Genomic DNA, 20806 nt, shown 5'->3' with positions numbered 1-20806 from the left:
TGGAAGATCTTAGGATAACAACAATTTTACATAGTTTCACTACTAAAGGAGCAAGATAAAAGTATGGAACTTTCTCACCCTACTGCTGTGAAGCTCTCACACAGATAGCAAGACTTCCTCTCAAATACTGATTATGCTCATCCCTCCTCACCCACCACAGCCCTGCTCCCTTACCAGGCTCCCCATTCCACACCAGTGGCATACAGAATAGCAAAAATATCTGCTGAGTATCTTCATGTAACCACCATATAAATGAAAGTTACACTGTATAAAAACTTGAAAAGTCATCTTAGAAATATATTATATATAGGATATATTCATATCTTTAGCTATATATGTATATATTTATATATATGGATGGATTTGGAGATACATATATATACATCTACAAATCTATATATTAGTCATTACATTTATGTGTTACGAACAATCATTCTGCAGGACCGAAAAACCCATCAGAAGTTTGTACAGCAAATCTTGCATTGCTAAAATCAGGCAAGCTCACCAGTTTTCATCTACCCTCTCTGTGGCAGCAATCATGCTGTACAGCATTTGCAGATGAAGATTTACAAACAAGTCATACAATGGCTTGCATAAGCCAAAATTCTTTCTAATCCCCCAAAACAAGCATTAATAATACAGGGACATCCAACCAACGAATATCAGTTTTTCCTTGAAGAGTTTTAAGCTTCTCTCCATCTTTAAAGGCATTTTATAAAAAAAGAATCCAAAGATTCAAGAAAGAACTCCCATCACATGAAAAACCACCACAAAATCACCTTACCTTATAATAAATGGGACAAACGGTGCCATGCTGAGTGCTGAGTAAGTGCCATCCATTGGAGATGGATACAGCCTTCCCAGGATTAAAAGCAAAAGGAACAGGCTTGGATGGATTTTCAACTCTTCAGCTTCACTAAATAAAAAAGTGGTAAGAAGCATTTGGTGAAAAAAGCATCCTCCTTCATGCTAGTCTTAAGACTCTTCAACACACAATACCCTTCTGCATTTCTGGTTCAAGAAGGTATGCTAGGCTGACCATTGCAAGAAAGTGCAAACCCTGCTGGGATCAAACATGGCATCCAGTTCTCCGACAGCACCACTCGGGACCCCTGTATGAAGGCACTTAAGGCTGTGCTGCCTTCACTTTCCTACATTATCCCAAGCCTCCTTTTTCCTAATAATGGTGAGCTGCCTTCGCTTTTAAATAATATTAAAAACCAGCACAGATAATGTTTCTCTAGGAACTGAGAAACTGAGAAAGCTGAGTTACAAAAACACAGTTTAAAAAAAGTCTTTTTTTTTTCAGTTTGGAAGGAAATGCGTATTTAGTAAATAGCAGAATTTATTAAAGAATAGCCACTTGGTGTCAACGACAACAACTACTATTCATACTGTAAAAACAATCAGAAATCCAAGTCAAAATCAACACTTCTTGATTTAGTTAATGATTAATAATAAGATACAAGCCTTAATCTGCATTGAAAAAAGCACTGAAGGCCAACATTTCAGGCAGCAGCTTTCAATCTTTTTCAGTTTAAAGACTTCCCAAAGTTTTCCAGTGATGACACTGTCACCTTTCAAAATGTCAGGTAAAGCAGACTGCGGCATGGAACATATACACCCTCTTATCTTAGAGCAGAGACTGGAAAACGTGCAATGACTGGTGAAACTCCTGCTCCCAAGCATCCACCTCAGGCCCATTAAGCAGACAGCTGAACTTTGCCCGTAAATCAGCTGCTGAACTTCCACAGTTTATACCGTAGCTTTTTAAGATAAAACAAAGCCAGCACTAGTTTACTTTAAAAGTTCATGAGCCTGGGGCTAACAGCATCAGCATCATCCCAAACGGTATCATCTGCATTGATCAAATTGGAGCTCTCAGCCACCATTTTTGGAGTCCTTAAAAAGAGATGAAGGACCTTCCCCAGAGTCAGTGTGTCACAGGCTAGAAAGTGTTCTTTTAGGGTTATATGAGGCCTATGACCCTGTATCACTTAAACATGTTAGGAAGTCTCATCGTTAAACATGAGACAGTCAAACACCCAGTTTCTGTCTTTCCCTGAAAAATATACATTCTTTAACATCTGATCCTAGAAATGCAGCAACTACTAATTACTCAACAGTAGTTCCGAGACTTACTGCAATGTGCAAAAGTCACAGGAAAAAAGCCTTAGCAAAAGACACTAGTAGAACTATATCGTTTCAAGAAGCGCTGATGAAAAGAACAGCATTAAGGTATATGTGACACAACTCGGTTTAACCTTTTCATTGCACTTTATATTTCAAAGCTTTCTCAGACACCATCTTACCTGTTCAAAGTACTGGTTACAACCTCCAACTGCTTGAGAAGGAAAGGATAAAGACTTGGAAACCGAGAGAAAAACTCCCTTCCTGTCATTCTGCAGAAGGGAATAAAGAAGAGTTACAATTATCATTCTGCAGTTAACCGCACTCAAACTACCAGTTTACTTGTTGGATTTCTGATGCTACAGTGAAGTCAGACAGCCAGAAGAACCATGCACACATGATGAACTCCTTTCAAATAAGGCACAATGTTTTCATTAAAAATGATGATACAGCGTAGTTTACACAAGTTAAGTAATTCAGTCTGTATGTGTGCATACTAACACTTTGTCAGCTGAGCTGGTCGGGCCTTTTTGGGAAAAAAGGATCTCAGCCCCTTAATCACACTAAAAAGAAAAGATACAGCAGCCTAAATTCTGGCACCATTTTAACAACATTCTGGTTGAACAAGAGAAGACTACACTTGTTTTAGTGTGGCTCATGTACTAAATAGCTAATAAAATATATTTAATAGACATGTACTAACAGATGCTCATATACAGTGAAAAAGCATCTCAGAACAGTAACTCACAGAAGATCTGTAAAACACGGTGGCAGAAGCATCTAACCTTCCATTAGCCCTCTTTACACAGAGCTGCTTCCAGCACGTGGCAGCGGAGGCATTTCCAGGCCACGTTTTCGCTTGTGTAGATGGAGCAACCACATTCAAAACAGAGCAATGTACCAATACCTATTGAACTCATCCCTAGCCAGAATTAATAAGGCAGCACAGTTCAAGCCACAACAGCAAATCAATCCAAGCTAAAAAGAGGTAAGTAGACATCTTCTGTAGTTGTTTGTTTTATAATCTTTTGATCAGATAAAGGATGGCTTCACGGTTTATAGGAAACCATTTAGCATCGTCTAGGCAAGAACCACTTAAATGTTACAGTGGTGAGGTTCTAATTAGACATATATGCTATGCGGATAAAACAGACTTCCTTTAAAAATAAATAAATAAAAGGCCATCCATTTGGAAGAAGAAAGCCAACTGCAGACTTTGCTTGCCACATGATCAACCAAGATAAATGAGTACATGTTAGCATGACTCCAATGCAAAGCTTCCAATGAGCAAACAGATCCAGGTCTAGAAAAATAACATGATGAGACGGCAAGATTGAATGTGCATAAAAATAAACATACAAAAAAAAAAAAACCCACGCAAGAGTAAATCAGCACATGGCAAGCATCAGCGCAGCTTCTTCCAGCACCCAGCTAACATAACATGCCTTAGCCACAGGCCACAGAATAAACACAGCAAAACCAGATCGCTAGATGGAAACAAATGTTCAAAGAGGTACAGGAAGCTTTCTCTAGGCATGTAAGAACAGTACAGTGAATTGCTGTAACTAAAAGCATGGCCAAGGATTCTGCAGTAGCTGTTATATCCACAAAAAAGATTTCAGTTAAAAAATTTAGATGGAAGCATTCAAACTGCAAATTAATATAAATTGAAGCACTAATGAGGATGGTTTAAAAACATCAATACTGATAATCACTGGTTATTTAAGCAGAAAACACCCATGTAATTTCTTCTAACAGCTTCTTCAAAACAACTTCAATTTTTTTGCCATACATTATGTAGCAAACTGAAGATGCAAAGCCAGAGACAGCACGAAACGTAAGATCTAAGTAAGTGTCTCAAGTAAAAACAGCCCATCTTACTGAGTTTTCATATGTAAAACATTAAGAACTTGGTATTTAAACAAAAAAAAAAAATTAAAAAAAAATCAATCCAAAACCGCTGTGACACCTCCACCTCTTGTGCCACAGAGTGCACCAAGCAAAAGCAGAATTGGGGTTAAGTTTCCTATGGAATGGATGGCCACTGGTTAAAGGCTTAAGAGAAGACTATATGACAGACTATATAAAAGATGCAAGTAGCATCTCACACAACAAGTATTTTTAACAGGCCCATTTTTAATGTATTAAAAATTCAGTAGCCAAGTTTGAATCAATATTAAATAATGGAGCTGAATATCCTCACAAAGCCTTGAAATTCTTTGTAATTAGTGTGGTTTCATGAATCTTTTTGACAGGGAAAGAAAACGATAACTACTGAAGTGGGTAACTTACATAACCTCCCACTTGGTTTACTGCTCCACAGGTTACATGAGGGGAGAAGGCGGCAGTCTAATCAAAACCATTAATCAGCAGTATCTGCAGAAAAGATGCCCAAAGGCACTTTCTAAAAAAAGAGACAACTGTCTGAGCAGACTGGTTGTCAAGGGATGATTTTAAAGGGCCTCCAGTTCAGAGAGAAAACAAGAAAGACTACACATTAGCCGAAGTGCTGCAAAATGAAGAGGCGTTCTGAAAAATACAGAGCACCAATTTAAGTGTGAATCCACTACCTGGGGATGTCAAGGTAGGGAGATGTGCAGCTGGAGAATGAGCAGAAAGCAAAACAGCTAGATAGAGTAAAACACGAGGTATTTAGTTGTTTCATTTTTGATTACTGGCCATGCTTGTTGCTCCTGGAAACGTGTACGCATTATTAGGCATTCATGAGTATTTGTGTACAGTAACTGAGACTGGAACAACAAAATAACGCAGTGATTCTGCTTTTCTAAAATGTTCACAACACTAAGCCACATATTTTCTATTAATTTCATCAAAAAACTATACTGCTTTGAAAAATGAATACCAACACTTTAAGATCTGGCTCATGCAAGTTAGTGATATAAAGAGACTCGTGTGTGCATACACACACAAATGTGAGTTAGGCTTTGTAATTAATAAGCTATCCATATCTTTAAAAGAAGATAAGTCCTTGACATACCTATAAAGGAATATATCAACTAAACATGGACTAAAACAATCCAAAAATCACTGCTAACCGTTTTCACGGAACAAACATTTTCTCCCTTTTCTAAAATGTATCTGACAAGGAATGATAGGTTCAAATTAAAAATATAGATAACTATCTTTCCATTAGTCACTGACACAGTTCAAATACAGATTTTTTAGCAATGTATGTACCATAACTAAATCCTTAAAACCAGCATTTTGCAGATCACAGGATTTTACATCTACTCACCCTAAAACATGTTTATAAGAGAAGTAACTGGGAAGAGCCTTAAGACACTAGTGTTTTTCCCCATGTCCAGCTAAAATTATTTTTATATTGCTTCAGAGCTCATCTTTGACAGTATGTTCAACCACAGGCTCTGTAACAGTATTTTCTTTTTTCCTGTTAGTAACCCAAAGTAGCACAATTTCACAATCCAGAATTTCAAATGGGATTACTGAGACCTAAACAAAGGACTAGTGGAAGGTTATTTACTGAAATAGGAAGTATGGTAATGAAACAGAAAAGTTATCAGTGGGCTGATGATGCTTACAATAAAATCCCTCTCCCCAATGTAAAATGTCATTTAAGCATGTAATTAAAATGATGCTTAATGTCAAGAGGTTGAGAGATAAAATAATGGAAGCACTCGTATCCTCCTAAATTAGTTTGTAAAAATAATTTGTAAAACTGAATACATGCAGAATACTGTGGTACATAAATAGGAAGATGCAATATTTACGCCTCAGATACTCTGCAGTTTAACAATGTTAATGCTTTGTCATATGCAAGCAATTCTGCAGAAAAGCCAGATGACTAAATTAGAGTACAACCCGTTCACAAAAGGTTCCATTTTGATGGCTAGAGACAGCAGTCATGTTTGGTACTTTTCAGAAGAAAGACTGACAAAGTGTTTATGTAGAAAGGGAGACACACGAGTTTCTTTCCCGTTTTCATTCAGGTTTCCTACCTGAAGAGATGTTCCATTAACAAAAAACAGTCATACAGAGCTATCTTCTGTACCATGCCATATAGAATCAAGCTATACCCACCACTCTTAACTATTCTCTGCATGCCCTTGAGTCAAACAAACTTTCCCACTTTTGTCTGCTCCAGAGTCTATTTAAGAGGAAAAGAAGGTTGTGATGACAGCAAGAAAGATATTTCACAGAATATAGAGTTCATATACACAGGTAGGAAGTTACTCTGAAGGCATGTGATGCTACAAAGGACAGAATTTAATTCCTAGCAGTAAGCATTTGGAAGACAATAGTGAATCACAGCTAAGTTACCAAAAATCAACATAGTTGTAGTAGTTAAAAAAAAAAAAAAGACATAAATGAAAGCAGACTGTAAATCTATAAAACTTTAAGGAAAAGTCTATTTTAAGCATGAACAAGAATATAGTTTACAGTGTTCATAATGCTTCTTCAGGAAAAATGCAAACAACAGTTTTACTTTTCTCTGAAATAACCTAAAACAGAAGCCCTTATTATACTCCTGATTTTCAGTAGTTCTTCCATTCATTTAGCACTGGTTCTTTGGCTTTATCACTTTTCAGAGTAGAACCTGGGGTGGCTTAAAGTAAGCTAAAGGTCATGTACTTAGAAGTTTTCATTTTATCTGCTTTGCTTGTGAAGACATTCAGTATCATCAAACTTCTAGAACCAAATTCATAAATGCTGCTGAAAACTATGACAACTCCGGTCGCTATACATTATGTTTGTCTGAGTAGCAACTTGATGCTGCATAATGCAAGGGTTAGTATCTATGTTTATATAACTAGGGTCTTTTTTAATAATATTCCATCTTTATGCATAATGAGTGTGTGAATTATTTAACTGCATTAAAAAAATACATTTAAGAATAAAACCATGGATATTGCAGTGTTCTTTTTTAAGCTGTGCTGTACACTTGAGAGAATACTCTAGGAGATTAAAATTCTGCTGTGACACTGGGGCATACATATCATTTTACTGCGACATGTGTCAAAGATTACCTGCTTCTGTTCTTTCATTTATTTTTCAGAACGGAATGCTTTACAACCTTGTATGCTGCTTTTAGTAACTGACATATTAGAGAACATTTGCAGTAAATATGTTCATATTTGAGTATAGCATAGATGAGATTTACAGACAACAAATCTTCTGAGGGCAGCAAGGGTCTCTGGTGCTCTTTTTGAACATAAATATTGCTAACATCTCAGGTCAGCTGACAAATGCATGGTCAGATCTGTGACAGGGGAAAAATAAGAATACTATTTTTAAAGTGGAAAAATAGAACTGGAATGTGAAGAAAAAAAAAAAAAAAAAAAGACAGACACATTCAGAGAGATCAAGACCAAGAATGTAGTTTTCATGAAATGACGTTAAGTCCTCTTTTACTTGTCTCCTGTAAAATCTACTCTTGCTATACCAATTCTTACACTGGAATCATTAACCAGAATATGTCAGACGATCCTTTAAAGACCAGTAATGCAGAAACAGAATCCAATTTACTCCTTGCACTGCAAGGACAATTGCTGCTGAAATAATCTAAAAACCAGGTCTGAATTTGGCAAAACTGCCATTCAAAATGACAGATTTAGAAAGATAATCCACATTTTACATATTTGCTGCTTCTGTCTTCGTTAAACTATGAAAACCCCCCACAGTGCAGCTTAACTAGACTAGTTTTTAATTGTCCATTTTGACATTCATGTTCTTTCCCTGACCCTTATCACTTGTTAAGTAGTTAGATCCTGTCTCAAAAGATATAAAGTTTATTTCCCTATTACCAAAGATACACTTCAGAAGCATAAACTTAAAATAAATGGAAAATGTTTTCTTCAACTACACAAAACAGACTAAGAAAAAAAGTGTATGACATTGTTTTATACTGAGGTTATGGTAAGGACCAAATCAGATATGCTTTAAGAATTAAATTAATTTTTTGCTCCTTAAATAGCATTAAAGAATACGACAGTCAGTTGCATTTCATGACAGGACAACTAACAGTAATAAAGGTACAGAAAACAGAAGTTATCCTAACTGAAGGGGAAGCAAAACTCAAAGAATTTACCACATTCAACTCAAAAGGATAATTTCTTATCTTGGATTTTAGAACATAGCAAGCCAGCATAATATTATACAAGTAGGGAAGCAAATATGTAACATTTTAAATTATTAAAAAGTGCTGGTAGGGAGAATGATTCAGAAAACTACAGACCTTTATTCTGGCCTCAAGAATATACAGAAATTTAGGGAAATATAAACTTGAAAAAGATAATAGTTACAGATAAGGGAATAAGACAAAATGGAATGAAGTGCAATGTGCAAAACTGTTAGAGACTAGATTATGCCAACCTAACCCATACCTTATCCAAGGATGGTAAAAATATTTCTAGACAAAGGAAATAAAACAGTTCTAGTCACACAAGTCTCCTGAATGTTATCTCAACAAAGAAATATTTGAAGTCTGCAAATTTTTTACTCAAAGTTTGCTTCAAAGTAAAAAGCAGGGCAGCTCCAGCTCGGAGCAGACATCCAGTTATCATATGCTTACTTCACAGCTAAAAAACCCATGGGCTTTCTGTGAGACACAGAAAAGAGCAGGAAGGAGGTAACATCCTGCAGTGTAGTCTGAGGAAACATCTACATGAGGTCCACGGTGAAACTACAGTTTTGGTTTAACAGATTAAACAGTGTAATCTCCATGAGTGACAGTTGACAAGCTGCAATTAGGGTATGCTATTAGATAAAATGGCTACGTTAGAGAAGGAACAGGACTTAAAGACCCAAAAAGAACATGTTTCAAGTCAGTTATTGGTGGACCTAATCTACTGTCGGGACCAATATTATTTTTAGTTTAATTGAAGACCACAGTAAAAGAGTTAGAAGCGTGCCAATGAATATCCATCAATGAAACAAAAGTTATGAGGCATTGTCTGCAGAGAGGGAAGATAAAACACTATGAAACAGAAGTGGGTAGTTTGAGGACCTGAATACTAGAAGGACATGTAATTAATAGCAGATAAAAAGACTGCATACATGAGGACTAATTAAAAAATGTGTTACAACTTAGGAGCTCATCAGCTGGAAATAGCAAAAGGATCCAAGCATATTAGTTGGTACCTTGGATCCCTCATCAAGAGGACAAAGACAAAGGGCAAACATGATTCTGTAACACATCAACCCTGATACCGTCAGTACGGACAAGGAAGTACTAATGCCACTCTCCAACAATCGGGTAGGATGTAAGCTGGAATAAATCACAGCTAACTTCCAGCTAAGAGAGATGCTTAAAAAAAGCTGCTCACATGACCAAAGGAATAGAAAGTAAATTTGCTGAGAGGAGGTTTAAAAAACCTCAGCTTGTTTTGTCTGGCAAAATTAACACAGACAGGATAGATGACTGGCATCCACAAATACCTCAAGGAAAGCATCAGGAGGGAAAATAATTATTTAAAATAAAGGACAATGCTGGCATAAGAACAAATGAGTATTAAATGGCCATGAATAAATATACATCGCAAGTTAAATTTCTAATGATCAAAGCAGCAAGATTCTTGAGAAGTTTTACTTGGGAAGGTGGCATTCAGGGAGTCTTCCTGCAGAAACAGTGGGAAAAAGCAAATTGTTTTTAAGATGCGACTTGATCAGTTTATAAAAGGAACGGCATAGCAAGCTCGTTTATGAAAAGAACTGAGACAATGTACCAGCAGGACCCTTACTACCGTGTGCTCCTGTGATTTTGTGACATGCTGATCCGCGTGGAAATTCCAACCCTTTCTTAAAATTAAACACATGCAGTTCAACTGGTGCTGAACTGCTGCTGATAAGAATTATATAAAGATTAGCAGCCGGTAATTTTCAAATCTCAACCTTGATGTCATCAATCAGACTAAGACTGTATGCAAGCAGATTCCAAAATGCGCACTGGATGTGTATGGAAAAAGTCCTAGAACTTCCTTTCAGAAGTTCCAGGCACTCAGTGATCACCCTTAAAACCTTGCTTGCATTTCACTCCTTTTTAAATAAAATTGAAGTCTGCAGAGTGTTTCTGAAAGGGTGAACAGGCGGCTCACACCTTCTTAAAAAACAAAAAACCTAAAAAAAGAATTGCAGGTTTCACTTGACTTGAGAAAAGAGGAGCAGAATTCTTAATGACCCTATTATGGTCAGCTCAGGGAGGTGATCTGCAAATTCCAGGGCAAGCACCATAACTGGAATTTGGGAAAAGAGTGTACATGCTACTGGAAGGCTCCAAGCATACCAGGTTTCAGAGTTTCATGTCCATAAAGAAGTAACTGACAGAGAAACCAACCTAAAGACACTTGTCCATAAATGCACAGAGAATCCAAGAGTCTGGTGAGCATTCAAATAATGAAACTTGTAGAGATTTGTGACAATTGATAAAACAATTCTCTTAATTTTAAAACCATTCTTGGAATCTGTTCTTTCTTATTTCTTAGGGAAAGCAGTTGAGCTACATCTTTATTAAGGCAGAAAGCTTTAAAATGGACTAGAAAATGCTGTACTCGTCAAACAGGTTCCGTTTCACTCAGCTTTCTCATTTGGAAGCTGAGAGATTACAGCCTGGATAAACAAAGCATTTGGGCTGGACCACCAGGCCCAAAGGGTATCAATGGTTCAGTGTTTGGTTGGCTGGTAACCAGTGGAATACTCCACAGGTCAATTCTGGGGCCCCTACACCTCTCAACATTTTTATCAACAACTTGGTTGATGAGATAGAAGGCATCCTGTGCAGATCCGTGGACAACACTGAATTAGGGGGAGTTGATGAAACACCAAACAGTAGAAGTTCAGTCTAGACAAACCTTGAGAAACTTGAGGCTTGGGCCAACAGAAACTTTACGCATTTCAACAAGGAGAAACACAAAATTCTGCACCTGGGCTGAATAACCCTGAGCATCAGCACAGGCTGAAAGTCAACTGGCTCAGTAAGAGCCCCACGGGAAAGAACCTGGGGGTTACAGTGGATGCCAAGCTCAGTATGAGCCAACAGCACGTCCTCACAGCAAACAGGGCAAACCACATACTGGACTATGTTCATTAGGATGAATGCAGCAACAGATCAAGGGAAGTTATTACTCTCCTCTACTTGGCACAGTGAGGCTGTACATGGAATCCTCCATCCAGTTTTGGGTTACCAGGTTCAGAAGAGATTAGAAGAAACAGGAGAGGGTCCAGCACACAGCTGCTCAGATGGACAGGGCCTATGAGAAGAAGCGGAAGGAGCCAGGTTTGTTCTGTTTGACAAAGAGGAGGTCTAGGGAAAATCCAACAGCAGCCTACAACCACTTGAAGGAATCAAAGACCAGAGAGCTAAACTTCTTGCAGTAGTTGCAGATGGTATAGAAAGGACCAATGGTCACAAATCATAGCTTGGCAGTTTGAAATTGGGCAACTGGAAAAAAGGGGAATGAAGCACTGGAACATGTTACTCAGAGTGGTTGTGTGATCTTCATCTTTGGAGGTTTTTAACTCATCCAAAGCCACTGCTGACCTGATCTAGTGCTGCTAACAGTCATACTTTGAATGGGAATCAAGGAAATAGGATCAAGAGATCCCTTTACAGTTTCTATGATTCCACTTAGCTACTTCCAACTCCAGCACCATGGTTTTAACCTTGCCTTCTTAACAGATCAGTGTTTTTCTTGTCTTCCTGTATTTGTTGGCCATCACTAGCTCCTGCAATTACAGTAAACAATAGCTCCTGCTAAGAACAACAAAATTCTTGAGGTTTACCCAGTTTTTAGTAAGTTAGTAGCTTAGTCTTCAGTTCAGCACAAAGTATTATTTTTGCCACAATGTACACTAGTATTTAAAATACTAGCTTTATGTGAAATAAAAATAACCACTTAAAGTTTTGTTTAATTCAGAAATAGGATATATTTATGAAAGCTCTTGATTAGCAGTCCCTCTGGATGACAACCAGAGAATCATCACCACTCTTACTAAGAGACAGAGACAATGGCAACAGGCAAGTGCCTTTAGAAATAAAGATTATATATAAATTTTAAGAGTTCGCTTCAGATAATTTTGTTTTCAAGAACATACTTAAGAGTTAAATTCCTGAAATCATATCCTGTCTCAGGATTCATGACAAGCTGCTTTCAAACAAACACTTCACATGCATAAGAAAATTTTAGTGCTCCCACAGAAGACAAAGTGACCACGTAATTTTGGAGGGAGGCTTGAAAAGCCACAACGAAGCCTGGAAAAAACAATTGTAAAAAAACTGGTGCAATACATCAGCTAATAAGCCCAAGAGCAAGGATATAAAAGATTATTCCATACTTTTTTTCCTAGACCTAACAGGATACAGGACACCTCTTCAGTGACAAGAAGGGACAACTATTCTATAACCATATCAAGTTAGTTACAATAAACAATTCAGATTTCATTTTTGTCCCACATGAAATGAGAAACACTATGAAGGGAAAGAAGAATCATTATAAAGATGTGGCATTTGCACCTTCAATAAAGATGTGGTGACTCTGCACCTTCAATAAATCTAACATTTGTTTTGTTAGGAATTAGAAAATACTTAAATCCCAGAACAGTAAGCAAAATAGTTTTAAGTTCACTGACTTGAAAAAACATTCTTTTATGCTACACAGCCCTAAAATAAATACTTAAAAGGAACTGAGAATATGCCACTATATCTTGGTTTTCATTTTCCTTCAGATAGAAGTGCTAGAATAAACATTCTTACTAGTTTACATTGCTGTGTTTTTATGAGGTTAATAACTGAACTGTCAATCAAGGCCTGTATAAATACAGTAGTTAAATACCTTCTGCTTTAGAAGCACTTTTATTTACAAGAGAGCTAGCCAAGATTTCCAAAGGACTGCATGGTCTGGCTTGCTTTGATCTCTTTTAAGTACAAGTTTCTTTATACCTCTTGTTTTGCTATTTATTATACCCTTTGTGTAATCAGGTACGGAAAGAGCACCTGCATAGAACAAATACTTCAGGAAAAGTGTGACTTAGAGGAATAATTATGCAACACACAGTTCACTAAAATAACTTGTGAAGTCCTTTTCCAAGAGCACTTTTGTTGCTACGCTAGCAAGAGAAGTAAGCGTACAATGGGCTCAGAACAAAAATAAGGGAACATCTCTTAAACCCAACATCACAGATACAACCTGGTACCTATATCAACGCATTAATCAACACTCAACTTTGATATATATACACAAATGTGTCTGTATATATGCATGTATATAAAACTATATATAAAACATAGTTTAAAATAAAAAATATTTTACATATAATGTGTAATTATTTTTAACACACTTTTTTAGAAAGTTGAGCTGCGTATATGCATGAGTGTGCACATGTGTGTATGTACATACATATGTATGTATATACACACATAAATAAAATTGAGATATGTATAAATCTCTAGAAAGTCTCCAAGAACTCTGTTCAACCACTGCCTACAAAACTATTATCTTTAATCTCTTGCCACAAATTTAGCATTGTAAATTTTACCTCCAAACAACCCACACACTTTCTCTCTGTCTGGGAGTATTCTGTGAAGAGTAACTGCTTTTTACTTAGTAGGTGAAGTTAATGAATAAGGGATGTGTACATTATGCATGGAACAAAACAGAATAATTATATCAATTCATATTAATGAAAACTTTTATCGCTACAGCAGAAACTAAATTATCTACTCATGTGGTTAGGTTTACAGTAATTTTTGTTTCATTGAATGCATTTTACTCACTCAGTAGAAACAAACATTAACATTATGCCCCTAATTTATTTAAAACAAATGAATGGACTGAAGTTATCTCAGGCCAGCACATATATTTTTAGGATGTTTCACTTTGGGTAAACTTTCATTCAGGTCGCTTTACCGCGTCCATCCTCCTATTTTCTGGCTCTGACTTAAGACAGCATATTATGAAGATCCTCCTTGTTTGGGAGAGCACAGATACACATTTGCACACCAGTGCTTTAAGTGTGTGTTTAGCCCCCAAAGATTTGATTGGGATTTATGTGGGTTAATGTTTTTCTGACTCTGTATATACAAGATAAAATCTTGAAGTAAAAATGGTTCTGTAGATTTTAGGCATTTCAGATAGATACACACATTGTGTTCCTAAAATCAGCAGAAATCATATAGACACAGAGCATCCTCAACCTCAAGAACAGTCCGTGTTTTCTGCTACAGGGGATTTTAGGTAGTTTTAGATTAGACTTGTATAACAAACGGAACAATTGAAGCAGTAACACAGAAGGAAACAGATTTCTTTAGGAGTTTGTTTTCAATTTGTGTCTGTTTCTGCACAAAACTTTCATAAAGCTTACTTTCAATCTTACCTTCAATTTACAAGTTAATAGCACCTTATCATCATTATTCCTATTATAAAGGCACTTAGAATAGAAATTATGTTTAAACAAGCATATTGTTATTGAACTATTAATCAGTAAAAGCCGTAACAGTTATCTGAGTCAGCTTGAACTTTTGCATGTTTTCTTGAGACAGTTCTGAGATTAAGTCTTCTAAATCTGTCAAAGTCAATAAAAAAAGAGCCAGAGCATTAAAAACAAAAAAGTTGAGCAAAATAAATGTGGCCTATTTTTGGCAGACAGAAGGGGGAGGGATTTCTTTTTAACAAAAACAACCCCCACACAAGACAACGTACTGCACCAAATCCTTAATAACTACTTTGCAAGCATTCACTGGAACAACTAAGGTGGCATAGAGGGAACAGGCTGCAAAACGTGGCACAGAAGGAGCTACAGGAAAAGGACCAGAGCCATTTAAATAGCTCAGTCATCTTGTGAAACCTTACTGTCACTGACCCAGTATTTAAAGTGAAAAGCTGCAACAGACCAAGGTTGCCAGAGAAAATCCACTAGGGAATCACTAACGAGATCCAAGATAAAGCAATCCCAACCCTTCCCTCCACAGCATGCAGTCCAAGAGGTACAGAGCTCAGAGGCCAGTTTTGTGAATCAAGCCATACTGGCCTTTCCCTGCTGGAGCCGGCACAAGAGGCTCAGTGCTCTGCTGCCTCACCACTGCCCTTCCTGCAGACCCATCACTGCGGTCAGCATCCTCTCAGCATAAGCTGTACCTCAACTGGTACACAGGACTTCTGCCAGTAGTGTGTCTCCAAGTCAGCACTGAGCATTTACAGGCTAGAGTCAATCAATCTAAGTGTCACCTCTAGTGAAACTCTCCTAAGGGCTATCTGATTTTACAGCACTGATGGGCCATTACAGCTTGACCGCATTAGTGCCACCAAAGTTTCTTTCAGCTTATCCCGAAACAGTACTGACCACTCCTCTGTAGGCAACACAGACCCATCTCAGAAGTCCTATCAGAGCCCAGTGTGATGCACTGCACGTCTCATAAAGTTGCTGTTAAGACTGACAAAACATCACTGACGTAAGACAGATTTTTCAGCTGTTAAGTTAGAAATATTGGAAGCGTTAGCCTGCCAGATGTGGAACATTCAACAGGAATCATGTACTTACAATGAATTTTATGTACCTTAAGCTACAACTCTAGAGTGGCTTAGTGAAAAGGAAGATAATACCAAATTCATTTAATTTAGGGATAATATTATGAAAAGAGAGGTTTGCACTAGAACATTCAATTTGCAGTGTTTTCCTCTAACCCTTCACAGTGTAAAATGCCATTATTTATGGTCTTAAAAACCTTAGTATTCATACAAAACCTTAAAGAAAAAGTACAAGTCAATTTAGGAGGGAAAAAAAAAAATCAACTTAGTGTTTTTAAGTTGATTTGCTTTTACTCAGTGACCTTCAAGTGTGCAAGCAACCACTTATTGAGAAGTGCTGGACACTCAACCTCCAATAAAAACAAAGCAAGCATAGGGCAGTCGTGCATGTTGACTGCCTCACAGCCGATAGTGCATCTTCCAAACCTGTTCATATCTACATAGTTTTCATCTTATTATAATTAGAAAGATGTTTCTCCTTTCCAAGTGCTTGAAGTTATTGACAGTCATCAACATTTACTGACAGCTATCAATGAAAATAAAGACTTAAAGAGGTACTATGTAGATGGCAATTAAAGTTGTTCCTTTCTTTTCAAATATATCTAAACCAATATTGAGAACATTTGGCAGCATTCCTACTCAATTTCCTAACAGCATGAATATTTACTCCACAGAAAATGTGTGTTAAGTTGACAGTTAAGTATTTTTCTACATATGCATTTTCCCTTCACTAGAGTCTAAATACATAGGAGCTTCCCCCCTCCCAAAATGCAAATATATACATATATACACCGTTACTTCATGTAAAAATCAGCAGGTTGCACTGTACCATTTCAGCCTTGCTTAAAAACCTGCTTTTTAATCAAAGAGTTGAAGCTTTTCTGTCCTGGAACCTCCTCCACCAAGGTGAGAAGCTAAGGGAATTCTCCCCACACCCAATCCTTTCCCTTAACCCCAGCCTCTACCTGAGGCCATTGGTTATTCTTTCTGAGGACTTTGCAACATTGATATTCCAGCTCAAAAAATTCTGTTTTCAAATAAGCCAGGACGATCCATTTTTATTACTCTAAAGACTAAAGCTTGTCCTAAGTCAAATGGCAAATTGCCTCAAAGGCAATTTCTGATCATGCTCATCCTTTTAAAAAAAAGATTAAAGCCAGAAATACCAGGTATTTTATGAGAAGAGTCTTGTCTAGTAACAAGCAGTAGCAGCTTTAATTAGCGTTGGACTACAGACCAAAAAGGTCTCCGATATGTGTGTGTATAGCACTGGACTACAGACCACTGGTCTGTACTCCAGTGTTATATATATGCATATATGTAGTGCATATATAGACAATATATAGACACATATATATATATGTGTGCGTGTAAGAATTTAGGTGAAAGTATCAGTATTACTACTGTAACTCAATGGGGCAGACGAGAAATTTAATTACATTTCAAAATTAATTTCAGTTAACTTTATATGTAAGTTATTTTGACTTTCATGTACAGATCTGCATTAACTATCACAATATATCTTCCATTTTATTTTTAGAATCTCTTCATCTCAAGAAATCCTAATATTTCATGTGATGAATACTGGAGCCTACAATCAACTAGAGCAAACATTTACTTTAGATGACCTGCAATCTGTAGCAACACTAACAGGAAAAAAAATACCCGTGAAAAAAACAGAATTATTAAGCATACACTACACCCCAGCTTCTTGAAGAGTGCATGGGATCAGCAAATCTACATTGTAAACTGACTGCACAAAAAAACCTGGAAATGGCTATTTAATCAAAACATGAGAGGCAACACTCATCGGCTTACAGAACTCGCTGCCGTTCAAAATCCTACTTCAATCAATTTGCATTAAACCAAGCGTAGTACTCAGGTCTTCAACATGCCCCTCAGAGTGGTGCTTCCAGAGCAGCCAGCGGGAGGACGTGGCGGGGGGCCGGGGCCATGGCAGCCCCCTCTCCAGAGCCACTGCTCAGACGGAGGGCAGGCCCCAGTGCAGCCCCGGCACCTGCAGCACAGGAGCAAGCGCTGAATGGCAGTGGGGCTGGGGAACAGGCCGCAGCTGATAGCATGGTAGCTAGGCAAATTAGGATACAGACCTAGCATCCTCCAAGTATGAAGTGACTGACTAAACTAACATAAATAGCTGTGCTGTTTATGTGGAGAAGCTGCTAGCTTCTCCAAGCTGTCCCCTTGGAGAAGGGGTGGTTATTTTCTCTAAAGCACACTGTGATGTATCTCTGCAGAGCACACTTTCTGTAACCAAATATAAATGGGCTAATTGCAAAGACTCCTTTCCAACCCTTCCTCACTACTTTGTATTTATGTGGCTAGGATTTCATTCCAAGTCTTGTAGCTTTGATATTATCGTAACATGTAAGAAAATTGTATTCCCAAATCAAGTATACAAAAACTAAACTAAACCCCCTACAGATAAGTGTTAACAGGACCATTTTTAAAATGTCAGTTATCTGGAATTCAAAGTATCATTTAGCCAATACACAACACACAACGCAGCATTGTAAGTTTTGATACAGTCTTTCTCAGAGAGAGAGAACCCAGAGAAAATTTGTTTCTAACTTTCTTTTCACTACAAAGAGAAAGCTCAACCTGTATAGTTACATGGACCACTGTAAACAGTCTTCACACAACTTCTCTCTCTTCTACTTGCAAGAGCTGCACAAAGTTGTTATTTTTCAAGTATTAATTTTCCAATTCATTATTTCCTTGCCCATGCTAAAATTAAAAAGACGCATCAATATTTAATGAAAACAGGATATGACTGCATCTCCTGTAGACCATGATGTACAGTAGTCCCTTCAAGTTTCCAGTGAACCTTTAAGAGTGAAGTTTGGCATCAGCCCAGAGTTCTGCTCAAGAAATCCCCCTCCTTCACTGCCCCAGTTCTCCACTCCCCAGTTGTACCGATACAGCTGTTGATACAAACACATTGCAGATGACCCACAGCAGAGCCCCACCGACAACTGAACCAGCAAAACCAAGCAGTGGGAGCCATGATGTGTAGTTGGTAATTTCTTCAACCCATGTCTCCTCAAACTGCAGACCAAGTTTTCAGAGAATGGACCTCCTCTAACATAATCTAGCATTGCCTTGTCCTCCGACTGAGACAGTTCTGGCTGACCTTCCCAATGCCCTCTCAATGATCACAAAGCCCAGCTCAACATGCTTTCTTGCCTCTGCTCTCCAGTAGGGATAGCCACTGCAGATGTAACTTCAAATGTCTGTCAGAAGAGTTAGGCATCCTCTCACTCTCTTTGTCACGGAGTGAGTGGGCCCCTTCACACAGTTGTTCTACTGCAGACACCCAAAATGACACAGGAATGTTTGGAGGTAAAAAAACCAAACCAAAAAACAAACAAACAAAAACAGAAATCAAAACAAAAACCCAAACCCATCATTCTTTTACATATGCCTGGGAAAAAAACCAAATTAAATCAGGATACTGATCAGACCTAGGTTATAGTTCATTCATTCATTCAATCCAATGCTTCACAACTGATCAAGACCATCAAATAATGGACCACCACTGTGTTGTCACTTCGTAAACACCCCAGCTGCATAGCAATTATAATGTACAAAATTAACATAAATAGGGAATGGAACATAGTATCAGCAGACTAAAAGCAGCAAAAGACATGATAGGCCTATAATTTTTCTATAAAGGATGCTATATGTGAATTTTTAGTGGAGATAGGAGAGGAAAAAAAAAAAAAAAAAAAAGGGAAACGTAACACAAAGTATGTTAAAGAAACACAGCAGTGGAGTTAAGTTGCCAGTACTGTTCCAAAAAAGCTTTCTTCTGGAAGTCTACACAAACTCTCCACCACCCCAACTGTATCAGTTTCACAGGAACTCTTCTTGAGAAAACAAGCAGAAAGTCCATCTTTTTTTAGACAGATGCTCAGAATAGCCCAGCAGTAAGGTAACTCCCCGCTGGCGCAGAAGAGACAGATTTAAACCCCTAACCTAAAATCAGGCAAACTGCAAACCTATGCAAGGTCCCAACAGCGGCATCAGAGAGTTGGTCTCTGTCCACAGACGGACTGCCCCTTAATGCAAGCAGAACATCCTGCAGGCAACAGAACAAGCAGCTCAAACCTAGATGACATTCACACAAGCTCCTATAGATGCAAGTTGCTAAAATGCTAGTGCTTTTGAAATAAACTGACAGACTTAAAAGTGGGGGGAAAAAAATTACTTTGTTTTACTATATGAATTCTGTTCCGGCAAAACACTAAACAAGTTTAGAGCTCCTGAAGAGAAGTGCCCAAGCGCAGTTGCACCCCAGGGATGTGGCTGCAGGGAGCTGTGCAGCAACGGTGACACCTCGTGGTGCCAAACCACTGAAACACAGACCTCTTCCCAAACACAACCTACCTTAAACCTACCGGTGGGGTTCAGAGGAATAAGCTTTACAAACAAAATAGCCAAACAACCTCTACATCATTCTCCTTCTAAACCAGTATCTCCCGTAGAGACAGGGGTCAGAAACGCGAAATCAAATCTCTGCCTCTGTTTTCATACCTCCTGTCTCTCACTGACCTGTCTTTAGAAGTGTTTTCCCATTCCCTGTTTCGTGGTATTGAAGGCTACATGTGCGAAACACTGGAACTGACTACGTACAATGTTTAATGCAAAATTCCTAAATGAACAGAGGAAGAAAAAGAAGTCAGCCCAGCTTTAACATCTTTTGGTCAAAATGATTACAAAGGAATTACTGCAAACAAAAAGCTTCAGAGAAGCAAGTTGACAGTGCCAGTTACGTAAAAATTAACATTGTTTTTAATGAATTCAATTCAACTATATAAAAGTTTACTTTCCTTCATTCTGGTATCTCCCATACCCAACAGATGCTCAAATGCATTACTTCCTGCAACTTCACAAAACAGAAATCTCAAGATTACGTATCTCCTCACACTGCATGTATTTGAGAAGTCAGTTTGCCTTCCCACTGCAGAAGTTAGTGTGAAGTTTTTCCTTAGGACACAAGCTTAAAAGAGCTAAGGTACGTATCTCTTTCAATAAGTGCTCAATATTGAAATAAAAAAAAAAAACCAAAACAAACCACCACACCTTTAAATGCTGTTACAAAAACAAAGTGAGAAGGCAAGAAATAAGAAACACTTTTTATTGCTCTGCTTGGGTTTCAG

The 20806-nt window shown here is 37.8% G+C and overlaps 1 protein-coding gene across 2 annotated transcripts in view; it reads right to left on the bottom strand.

Moving 5' to 3' along the window:
- Window positions 1-20806, bottom strand: part of THADA (THADA armadillo repeat containing) — a 168316-nt gene that overhangs the window by 107020 nt on the left and 40490 nt on the right. Inside the window, exons 27-28 of one of the 2 annotated variants that reach the window (XM_076334455.1) lie at window positions 2313-2402; window positions 785-916 (exon numbers count right to left, since the gene is read on the bottom strand). The exons of the other annotated variant lie outside the window; for it this stretch is intronic. Coding sequence (XP_076190570.1) covers window positions 785-916; window positions 2313-2402 — 222 coding nt within the window. The remainder of the gene's footprint in view (window positions 1-784; window positions 917-2312; window positions 2403-20806) is intronic. 2 annotated transcript variants of the gene reach the window in all.

Source organism: Aptenodytes patagonicus, chromosome 3, assembly GCF_965638725.1.
Source record: "Aptenodytes patagonicus chromosome 3, bAptPat1.pri.cur, whole genome shotgun sequence".
NCBI classification, from domain to species: Eukaryota; Metazoa; Chordata; class Aves; order Sphenisciformes; family Spheniscidae; genus Aptenodytes; species Aptenodytes patagonicus.
This window is presented reverse-complemented; position numbering and strand designations above follow the sequence as displayed.